Source organism: Myxocyprinus asiaticus, chromosome 3 (assembly GCF_019703515.2).
Source record: "Myxocyprinus asiaticus isolate MX2 ecotype Aquarium Trade chromosome 3, UBuf_Myxa_2, whole genome shotgun sequence".
Lineage (NCBI taxonomy): Eukaryota > Metazoa > Chordata > Actinopteri > Cypriniformes > Catostomidae > Myxocyprinus > Myxocyprinus asiaticus.
The window spans coordinates 5,032,842-5,045,187 of record NC_059346.1 but is presented as its reverse complement, the minus strand read 5'-3'; the positions used below and the strand labels follow the sequence as shown (position 1 = coordinate 5,045,187).

Sequence of the window (12,346 nt, the reverse complement as noted above, 5' to 3'; positions counted from 1 at the left end):
CTCCGTGGCAACACACTCAACAAGCCACGTGATGAGATACGCGGGTTGATGGTATCAGACGCAGAGGCAACTAGGATTCATCCTCCGCCACCTGGATTGAGGCGAATCACTACATGACCATGAGGACTTAAAAGCGCACTGGGAATTGGGCATTCCAAATTGGGTGAAAAAGGGGAAAAAATCCAACAAAAAAAAATGTAGTCATGTTAGTTTGCCTGAACAAAAACTTTCATGAATCCTAGAATTTACATCAGAACGGCTTTACAAACATTTTACACAAAACTTTGTTCTGGTCGTGTTTCATGAATCCTTTGAGCGGAAAAAAAACTTTTCTGTGAAAATTCTTTTAGAAAGCAACTTAAAAGTGAAGTAACGATTTATATCTAATTACAATTTTAGAGAAGTAATTAGCAATTTGTAGTGGATAACTATTTTGAATAATTCACCCAACACTGCTTGTAAACAATGTAATGACATCTTTCTCTTTTAAAATATTTTCGTTTAATTAAAGATTATGATTTTTATGTGAAACTTAGTGTCTTTTGTTTAACATGACTAATAAACTAATAACCTTCATCTATTTAACTGATAAACTAAAGGATGGAAGTGATGGAGGTGTTTACCTTCTTCTCCTCCTGTAGAGGGACCAGCTCATGGTATCGAGGGATGACAAGCTCTGAGCGACCTCTTTGCTCTCGCCGGAGATTCACGTTTTCATAGCGGGCAGTTCGATCCCTGATACACACACACACACACACACACACACACACACACACACACACACATTGTCTCGGAAGATGCGGATTAGAGCTTGTCAAACAAATAAAGTGCTCTCCTATTTTGTGTGCAATATGCAATAATAGTTGTGTTTAGGTTGAATGCAAGTAGAATAATAAGGATAATAGTGCACCAACTTTTATTGCACCTTTTGAACTTTTTTGAGCTTTATAATTATGCAATAATCATACAATGAAGTGATTGATGTATGCAGACAAAATCAGAGACCCTCCATTCAAAATGCTTTGAAAGGAGTGGCATTTTAGACACGTTAATACCAGGTGTAAACGGTGTTTACGTGTCAGTTAAACTCACTCCTGTATTTCATATTGTCCCGGTCCAGGTCCTTCTCCAGTCTTTACCGGCTCTCTCCGTCCCGTCATCTTACCGAAGTGTACACCTTTATACCTCTGTGAGAAGGACAGCTCTTCCTGCCAAACACCAAAGACATTGATACTTTTTTATGATTCGCTTTGTTCACCCTTTGCTGCTGAGTGGAACTGATAAGCAATGCATCAGTTCTCATTTTTCAGAAATTTTGTTTATAGAAAATGATAATGCAGACTTTTGTTTTAAAGGGCACATATTTAACGCATACTTAACTGCAGTGATTCTGAACGGTTTTACTTCAGAACCCAGATTTTACATCGGACAGTAAAGTATTCTGGATACAATAAAAATTAAGCTCAATCGACAGCATTTGTGGCATAATATTGGATACCACAAATATTAATTTTGACTTGCACCTCCTTTTCTTTAAAAAAAGCAAAAATCGAGGTTCCAGTGAGACACTTACAATGGAAGTGAATGGGGGCCAATAGGTAAATGTTAAAATACTCACTACTTCAAAAGTATAGCCACAAGACGTAAACTTTATGCATGTGAACATCATTTTAGTGTGATAAAGTCACTTACTAACCTTTTCTGTGTAAAGTTATAGCCAATTTTACAACTTCGTTGCCATGACGATGTAATGTTAACAAACCTAAAACCCTAAAACAATGATTTAAACAACTTTACAGCTCAAATAATACATGATTTTTAACAGAAGAATTAATGTAAGTGCTTTTATAAAATATAAGCTTCACATTTCTGCCTTTAAACCCTCTAAAAATTGGTCCCGTTCACTTCCATTGTAAGTGCCTCACTGTTACCTCGATTTTTGCTTTTTTTTTTAAAGAACAGGAGGGACGAATTGAACTTAATTTTAGTGGTATTCAATATTATGCCACAAATGCTGTCGACTGAGCTTAACTTGTACTGAACCCGGAATATTCCTTTAAGTGCTGGTGACTCAACACAGTACCAAAATAGTGCAAAATTAAATATGAAAAAATGAATTCCTTCAAATCAAACATTGACATTAATTTAAATTATCATCAAACGCATAGGCGGGTGGAAATGGTCATGAGAAATTTAATTATGAGTGGTGGAAAGTGCTAGCGTAGAATGTAGCCCTTGTTCTAGATGTTTCTGTATGCTTTCTTAAAGGACCTGAAAATAAGAAAAATGTCTAATCAAAGAGTGAAAGCTGAGACAAAGAGAGAGAGATGGCCTGTGATGGATGGCTCTGTCTCTGATAAAGGGTTCCTCCCCCTCTACAGGAAGTTGGCAGTTCAATGGAAAATGAAAGATGATTTGATTAGAGCTGAATCCAGCATATGCTGCATTATTGTAAGTGAATAGTGAAATATAACGTAAAGAATAATTACGGAGGGTTTACGCTCCTGACAGTAAAATGGATGAGCGCTGGGCTTTGTGACTTTTTTTAAATAATGCACCGATCATTAGTAATGAAAATAGCCCCAGCACTAATGAGGCGGAGCAGGGGGGCAGCTGACAGTCTGTTGTTAATGTACACATCTGACCCCTCTCTCACACACATGAAATGGTAGCCAGCTGAACACGGGTGTGTAAAGTATTTGTGTAATTGTATATACTTAAAGCTGAAGTGTGTCATTGTTTGGTTATTTCTACATTTTGACAAAATGTGTCATCAGAAGCCATTCACACGAACATGTTTTTGAGTCCGTATGCGCATATGCGGACGTTACTGAAAGTTTTGCTGCAAATTTCTGTTGTTTCAGCATCCCATGCACGGGTGCTTCTTTTTTAGACAGTACATCAAGTTAAAAAGAGCTCAATAATGAATTCAGTCTGAACAGACCGTAACTGTGTTTTACCTCTGCAGGGATGTACAAGTAAATCACTCACAGGTTGTTTTTCCTTAAAATGTAGGGAATTTCTTTTTTCTATGTTAAAATGCACTATATGGACATTTTTGACCAGTGTACTGCGCCTCACACAGGAGCGCAGTGTTTTGTAGATGTCGTATAAAGTCAAAAAGAACTTAAACTTTTAAAAACGCGTCTCAAGACACATGCGATTTTTCTTAACCACAGGTACACTTTCAGTCTGAACGGCCCCTAACTGTGTTCTACCCAGCCTGATCTCATAAACATTACGTGACCGTGGCAAAATTTGTGCAAAATGAAATTACGTGCCTCTTTACATGTTTAACTGCAGTTTCCCAGTAAAATGCCCAGCGGGGGCGCCAAAAGCGAGTGAAATGGTGTGGTAATCAGACAAGCTTTCTACGTTTTTTTTTTAATGAGTAAAACATACCTCCCTAACCCAAAACTTTAACCTAAACCTAACTGATAGTATCATAAAAGCAAATGAGAGGTAAAAAAACAGACATCCTTACCCAAAACCAACACCTAAACATAACCGATAGTGTCCTAAAAGCAAATGCAGCATGAAAAGCACATTTTCTGTAGCAACCACATAATTTCGTGTCGCTTCTATGACACTTTCATCTCATGTGTCAACTCACATGCTTGGCTGGACTCGAACCTCTGTTCTCCGAGTCTTAAGTCCAACACAATATCAGATGAGCTACCGCGGAAGCTGATCAAGCTTTAAAATGTGTCGTTTTTCAAATGATGCATTATAGTAAAAGTGTTTCGATATCTATATGTGCAAAAATGTAGTTATAGTAACGTTTATTCTATGAGACTAGGGTGGTTTTACCTCTGCAGGGAAGTATAAGTAAATTCTTTGTTTTTCCTTTAAAGTGTAGGGAATTTCTTTTTTCCACGTAAACATCCACAACATGGACGTTTTTGACCGTTTCACCGCGTCTTGCTGTTGCGAAGCACAGCATTTTTAGATGCCATATGAAGTTAAAAAGAACTTCAGCTTTTAAAAACCTGTCTCGTGACACAGGCGTTATGTCCTGTTCGTTACTTGCGTCTAGCTTTATGCATTTGGTCTGAACGGCCCCTTAATGTGTTTTTGCCTTTACAGGGCATTATACTGCAAGTAAGCCATTCACAGGTTGATTTCCCTGAAAAGTCTTAATATTGTGTCTTTGTGGCGCTTACAAAACATTGCTTTGTTTGATTGAGCATCCTGACCATCTGGATATACCATTATTGCCTAAACAAATGGCTTGAGTTTAGAGCATTTGTCTGACCAATGGATATTGAGGTGGGTGTTTGCATAACCTGTTTGAAAACAAAAAACATTTTTCAATTCCATTTTGTGACTAATGGCGCAAAAATGGCACACTTTCATTTTAAGTATTTTTTAGTAATAGTAATAGTATTTCAGTCAAGTGTTACTGAAACTGAATACTTGTACACTTACTCCAATTAAAAACTTTTCCAAGGCAAAAATTGCATTATTTTACTCCTTGTAATTTCATTTAGACCTTCAAAGTACAAAGTAAATATTTGGCAGATAATCATGATTTAAATCTTTCCTTAAAAAAGTCTGTTTCTAAGAATCATCAAGTCCATTTTTGGCAAGATGCATTGACTTCTAACTGAGTAAAATTGTAACACATTACTTATATTTTTGGTATAATTCTTCTGTACTTTTACACCTCTACATGAACATCCATTCACATATATTCTGTTCGCAATCTGTCTAACCGGTACAAGATTGTAGAAGGCTGGGCCGAGGGTCTGGTCTCTGGTGGGGGGTTTGTATCTGTGCAGAACACCTCGAGTATTTTCTTCATATCCAAACGCCTGTCCAGGAGACGGGATGGACGGAGCCTCGGGATTCAGCTGCACCTTCACCTCTTTAAAAACACCCTGCAGACATTAAAATGCGATATAATCAAATAAACACACAGTTGTACAACAAAGTATGTGACGCCTTTGGATTTATCTGCAAAAATGTCACATACAATTTTATTTAATCTTCAACGAAGTCGCAACAATAGACAAACAGGTCTGCTAACACACAAACCATGATACGTTTTCATGTCTTTACCGAACACAAAAACAAATATGAAATTTATTTTATAATAATATGTTTAATTTATATAGCACCTTTCTAAGACTCAAGGACCAATTCTTTTGGGACCAATTCTCAGTAGCCTACTGTAATATGAAAAAATATCATTCACATTACTGGAATGCAAAGATATTTCATTCTCATTATGCAAAAAATATATATATTTAAATAAATATAAAATAAATATATATATATAAATAATTGTATTTTTTTTTTACTGTATTACAGTAATGATAATGTGATGAGAATTTGGGGGTGCAATGTGTTTTATGTCATAAAAATAATCTTGTACTTGCTTGTTTTGATTATTAGGGGGGGTTACCTCCACCCCATCCCCCCCGGAATCTACGCCCCTGCATAACAATAATATTCTACAGTGGTCGATGTCCAAACTATCTCACAAGCAGCTGTTGCCACTTTATCTTGAGGTTAATAAAGTCCCACCTTCAGGCTCTTCTCTGGATTATAATTTTTTTTTCTTGCAGTTGAAGCATCGAGCGAAACATTGTACGCCCCTGGACCTGGCACGTACGAGACCACATCCTCAAACCGCTTTGATCGGTTCTGAAGACTCTGTCCTCCCAAAATGTGACTCTGCAACAACACAGTTACGAGTTGATGATAAGATCACGTCACATGAGGGATGTAAAAATGATGGCTTACTCTGGTGATGTCACTGTTGTACTGTCCCGGGCCAGGAGAGAGAACATTACTGCCCGACCTCAGGAACCCAGACTCTCTATTGGATAATGAGAGGAACGGGGCGTAGGCATCTAGAAAACAGATCAACAAATAATAACTCTAACAAAAAAGTACTTTGGCAATACAATGGTACAGCGACTGTCTCAGGGTTAGGGTTATATTGTACACTGGGGTCCAAACCACTCATGGAAAAAGCTTTTATTTTAATTTTTATAATTTTCATCAGCATAGCAAATTGAATGAAAATGTAAACTTCAGGTTCGCTTTAATTACAGCATGTACTCAGTATTTCATGTTCATTTTACATCATAACTTTTCTTTGTGTAGAAAGTATTTAATCTTTTCTGCTATATTTACTTTACCATAAAATATTTTTTTTTCACTGTGGTATTACCAATGGTTACATGTCCAAAACTTTGGTTATACCATGGTACTTTCTGTAAACCTAAGGCCTCAAAGTCACACATAGAGTCCACAACTTACTATTGTTGTTATACACCGATGAGTCAAAACATTATCATCTCCTAACAAGGCCACATGTCAAGGTCTGGGTAGATTAGATGGTAAGCGAACAATCAGTTCTCCTAGTCAACGTGTTGAATGCAGGAGAAATGGAAACACCTGAGCGACTTTGACAAGGGCCAAATTGTTATGGCCAGACAACTGGGTCAGTGCAAGTGCACTGACAGACAGTGGTCCGAGGAGGGACAAACCACAAATCGGCGACAGGGTGTTGGGCGCCCAAGGATGATCGATGCGCGAGGGCAACAAACGCTATCCCGTCTGGTCCGAACCTACAGAAGATCTACTGTGGCACAAGTCACAGAATATTTTAATGATGGTTACGGGAGGAATGTGTCACAACACACAGTGCATTGCATCCTGCTGCGTATGGGGCTGCGTAGCCGCAGACCAGCCAGAGTGCCCATGATGACCCCTGTCCACCATTGAAAGAGCCTACAATGGGCACGCGAGCATCGGAACTGGACCTTGGAGCAGTGGAAGAAGGTCACCTGGTCCGATGAGTCACATTTTCTTTTACATCACATGGACGGCCGTGTACTTTTGTTCCATTTAACTGGGGAAGTGATGGCACCAGAATGCACTGTGGGAAGATGACAAGCTGGTGGAGGGAGTGTGATACTCTGGGCAATGTTCTGCTGGGAAACCCTGGGTCCGGCTATTCATGCGGATGTTACTTTGACACGTGCCACTTACCTAAACATTGTTGCAGACCAGGTACACCCCTTCATGGCAATGCTATTCTCTGATGGCTGTGGCCTCTTTCAGCAGGATAATGCGCCCTGCCACAATGCACACATTGTTCGGGAATGGTTTGAGGAACATGATAAGGAGTTCAAGTTGTTGCTGTGGCCTCCAAATTCCCTAGATCTCAATCCAATTGAGCATCTGTGGGATGTGCTGGACCAACAAGTCCGATCCACGGCGGCTCCACCTCGTAACTTACAGGACCTGAAGGATCTGCTGCTAATGTCTTGGTGCCAGATACCACAGGACACCTTCAGGGGTCTTGTAGAGTCCATGCCTCAGTGGGTCGGTGCTGTTTTGCCGGCATGCGGAAGACCAACAACATATTAGGCAGATGGTCACAATGTTTTGGCTCATAAGTGTATGAATGCACTAGTACATGATCACACTGAAAAATGTGCCAAAACTCTTAAAAATAAAAATTCCACAAGAAAAAGAGGTTTTACAGCCTGATTTAACAGGGAAACCATCTACATACTCTTACCCATTACACACCCAGAAAAAAAACACTGATCTGAAGAACTTGTAATGTAACATTAAGAACTTTTTTTCATCTCTTTGTACTAAATAGTAACTCAAGAACCCTAGAAGCTTGTTTTTGGGAATAAGCTATTTTTAAATCTGCTGAGACATCACAAAAAAAAAAAAAAAAAAAAAAAAAAAAAACTTGTTGCAAATGTAAAACTGGTGTTAAAGTTTTTAAAATTACCAGCTTTCATTAATAAAAAAATAAAGAAAGAAAGAAAGAAAGAAAAAAAAGAAAAAAGAAAATAAAAAACTCACCTCTTTTGCTCTGAGAACTGCTGATATTATAGGATCCTGGTCCAATTTCAGGCGAGGTGCTGCTTGATGTTTTATGTGTGATCCTGGGCGCTCGATCATACATGCTTATTAATTATTAATTTTTAAATGTAGTAAAAGCGAGCACATTAAATTGATGTAGTTAACCTACTACTAACATGAGGGCAATGAAGCGTCTCCCTCAGTCACAAACTCCAGTAACTGGAGCGCGTCTCGGCGTTGCCTGGACGCTACTCTCTGCTCATTAATATTAATTAAGTAATGGAGACGTTCAGACGTTCACAACTTCCTGAAGCATCTAGCCACTTAATATGCATGAGCTAATTCGTTGCCTGGACACTGACACGCGGTCAAAAAGAGATCAGTGGATTGAAAAAGAACGAAAGAAAAAACACAAAACTATGTAGAGTAAATTTAATGTATTAAAAAAATGAATAATAAGACTGAACATGATACAAAACTGAACTTTATATTTGTAAATGATACAACAGTAAAATAAAATATAATAGGATAATAAACAATAAAAATGACTAACCCTAATCACCACATCAAAAAGCACTGACAAAAAAAAAGAGGTATACATTTTTTTTTCCATTATGTCTTTTCATCATGTTGCTTTCTTCGAATATTAAAGGTGCACTCAGTCATTTTTTCAGCATTAAAAAGGTTTAACTCCTAAAGACATTAATTGTAATTTTGCAATATATGTATGAAATCATGAGCACTCACATTAAAATGAAAACTCTAGTCATATCAGTAACCTTATAAAAGCTGTTTTATTCTACATGGAGAGGGTCCGCACATGGGGGCTGCCATGTTAGCATCACATGACCAGCTGAATGCAACTCACTTAATCTCAGTAACCGTCCTGTTAGTTGACACTTTCACTCATTGATTAAAGTAATCATGGCTGACTGTGAATACTACATTTCTACAATGGCATCTGAAACTCAAAACTATTGATTTTAAATGATGCTGCATCCAAGCCGCTAGGTGTCACTGTAAGTCCAAGATGACACAAAGACAAAAGTTACTGAGTGCACCTTTAAGATTAAAAATGAAAAAATCGTCCCCTCATTCATATTTTTGACTAAAATAAAATAAAAAAAACAACACTAAAATAAATATAAAACATGATTAAATATGTATTTTGTGTTAATTCCTTTAAATAATATTCATTCATTTAATAAACTCTCAAATTGACATAATAATAATAATAATAATAATAATAATATACACTAAATATATCATATTCTCAATATATGAAATGTATCTTTAATATGTATTTAAAGTTAAACATTTCAGCAAATAATACATATATTTGATCATATACATCAGGGGTAACCAAGTCAACACAAAATTATTTAAGAAAGAAATGTGTATTAACAACTTTGACATAAGATTATATTTAAATGTTATAACTAAAGTTATACATACGCATGCTGACACAAAAAACATACAGTCCTAGGCCATCTCTCGGACCAGTCACAACTGTTGTGGTCTTTGTCGACATGCAGTTACATTTTTGAAGAGGTGCATGTCAGGCTACACTCAATGCCGTAACCGCAGTAGCTACACGTAGCCTACAGCGTAGGTTGGACACAGAAGTATAAATTAGCCTATTTCTGAGAGCACATAATGTTAATCCGTGGTTTAATACTCAATACATAGTCGTAAATCATACTCCACTGTCAAGAAATGTTAGCGGTACTTGTTTTTAACATGAATATGTAAAATATGCATGGCTTACCGGCCACACCACAGTTTGATTGTTTTTTGGTTTGTCAACCCTGATTCTTTGACGTGCAAGTCAATCATCTTATCATTGTACGTTGTTTGTCTCATGAGTTTCACAGTGTCATTTGCAAACACTTTGGAACATGCAACACAGTATACGTGGTTCGTAATTTAGAATGGTGCATGTGGATCCGTATTTTATGTACTGTTTTTCATCATTTCATCCTTACGTCCAATCTTTTCTGCTTTTCTTGAGGCCTAAAATACTAGTAGTGTTTCATTCATGATCGAATCGGCGGTTTAGAAGGAATCTTTTTTAGTGAATGAATCATTCTCATTAACTTCCATTGTTTCGATTGTGACTCGTAAATGAATGTGCTTTGTAATGTATCAGAATTTACGATTCAATGACTGACTCTTAACACGGCTCTCATGACTCATTCGTTCTGGAAGCGGGCCACACTGGTTACGCTGGCAAAACATTGGAAAAAATATCTTTCCAAGAAATTTCAGTAGACAATAAAAATTTTCTGATGTTTTCAGAACATCCCTCACCCCACCCCCTCTAGAGGTTTATCACGTTTTATGTGTGGACTTTTCAGAGGGTCCCTTAGCCACCAGTAGGCAAAAAATCTAAGATGGTGCTACTGTGAGTCAGGGCCCGTTTCACAAAGAATTTTATCTTACCACTAGGAGTTCTCCAAAGAGTTCCTAGCTAGGAGTTTTTGCAAACTGCTAAGAGCAAGTTTTAGTAAGGAAATCTTAAGATAAGTGTAAGGCAGAGTTGACCTCATTGCTATGGATGACATCATGTTTTATTAGCGTGCTCTTTTAAATCGCCCATAGTGATTGGTAGACAGGGAACTGCTATTTGTCAACTAAGACAGACAACGATATATACACACACACACACACACACACATACGATGGATGGATGGATGGATCAGTTGCGCTCCCGCAGCTCCGTGCACGTTTAGAAAGAATCTCTGTACACATAAAAAAAAAAAAAGAAAACACTCGCTCAATGGTGCTGTGGCATCACGTTAGTAGATTGCAAAAGTTCCGGGTCAAAAGCTTACTCATTGTTCTGGCGGACATACGTATCATCACGTGTTTTAGGTGGGCATACGCAAAATCCTAAGAAAGATAGGTGGGCATACGGCGTATGCCTGCGTATGCTCTAGACTACACTACTGTGCTGTTCTGAAAGATCATCTTTTGGCAGTGTCATTGGTAGTTATAAACATACCACATTGTCATGCACATAACCTTTGAAAAGTAAAGATTGATGTTATGACAATGTAAATTAAATACAAATGTTCACAGGAGATTTGAACCCAGGTCGATATACAGGGTTAACAGACACACTGCCACTAGACCAACAAAAAGTTATCAATCGTTTTATCAAACTATTGTTTTTCATAAATAAATAAATGTAATTTAAGTGTATAGGCCAATTATTGAGACATTTCAGCCTTTGATGCCTAAATTTTGCAAATAAAATAATTCCACTTGCGAATTACTGCTCCAACAAGTGTAATCACCAGTTCATATTCAAACCAATGTCCCACATCAACATAGGTAACCATCTTACCCTGTGAAACTGTTAAAATTGCTCTTAAACTGTGTCAGATTCATTAGAACAGACATCAATGAAACAAAGCTGGTTAATAATGTTACCAAAAACATTTTTTAAATGTGCAAAACGTCTTTTCTTTGCTCCTTGGCAGTTCACATTGAATGAATCTGCTGAAAAGGCAAGTGAAATTATTCACATGCATGCACATGCTGTAAAATGTGCTGTATAATTTGTAATGTATTTCGTTAGATTACTCAAGGTCAGTAACGTATTCTAAATACTTTGGATTACTTCTTCATCACTGGTAGATTTTTTCACGTGTTTTGACTATAAAAACTCTGCCAGTACAGTAAGACAAAATACACATGTTGAAAATACATTCTCTGAAAAACCTAAATTTATGCAGTGTTGTTTCTAAAACAAGATAAATCAAATTGATCTTGTTTTAAAGACTTTTAGATATTTTTACAGGAAAACAATCCAATAATTATTATCAAGAATACAATTTTTGCCCTAACATCAAAGGTCTTACTAGAAAAAAAGAAATTATGATCAAACGAGAATTTTCTTGCTAAAAAATATGACCGTGCCTGGTAACGTGCATGTAAAATGACTAGAAATAGCATTTTAGCTTAGCGTAAAGCTGACAATTTAAACAAGGTTTATTTCTAATTCTTCTGCTCCAAACGTACTTCAAACGTACTTCTCTGTCTGCTCGTATGAATGTAACACATCATAAGAAAGTGTTTCACCGCTGTTCAAATGCACTTTGGATTGCATCATTTATATGTATAAATGTTTTCCATCTGAAAGGACTAAATATTAAATCAAACAATTTACAATAAAGTGCAAAGTAATCTCTTCAGTAATCAAAATACTTTTTGAATGTAACTGTATTCTAATTACCGATGATTTAAATTGTAACTGTAGTGGAATACAGTTACTTATATTTTGTATTTGAAATACTTAATTCCGTTACATGTATTCCGTTACTCCCCAACCCTGCAAGTACACATATTTATTGTACACGTTCTTCAAATCCAAATATGCAAGCTCTCGATTTTTGCTACTGATTTACCTTCATACTTGAACGCCCACTAGCGACTTCATAGTACAGAGACTAGCGACATCAAGCGTTTAAGTCGCTGCTGGTGTTTACGGGGCTTGAGTGTT

At 37.0% G+C, this 12,346-nt stretch overlaps 1 protein-coding gene across 1 annotated transcript in view; it reads right to left on the bottom strand.

Annotated features, from left to right (window-relative positions):
- The window catches only part of stpg2 (sperm-tail PG-rich repeat containing 2), a 29,591-nt gene extending 21,649 nt beyond the window's left edge, over positions 1–7,942 (bottom strand). The window contains exons 1-6 of the mRNA XM_051676370.1: positions 7,840–7,942; positions 5,749–5,858; positions 5,530–5,679; positions 4,716–4,880; positions 1,093–1,208; positions 624–735 (exon numbers count right to left, since the gene is read on the bottom strand). Of these exons, the coding sequence (XP_051532330.1) occupies positions 624–735; positions 1,093–1,208; positions 4,716–4,880; positions 5,530–5,679; positions 5,749–5,858; positions 7,840–7,942 (756 nt within the window). The remainder of the gene's footprint in view (positions 1–623; positions 736–1,092; positions 1,209–4,715; positions 4,881–5,529; positions 5,680–5,748; positions 5,859–7,839) is intronic.
- Between the last annotated feature and the right edge of the window lie 4,404 nt (positions 7,943–12,346).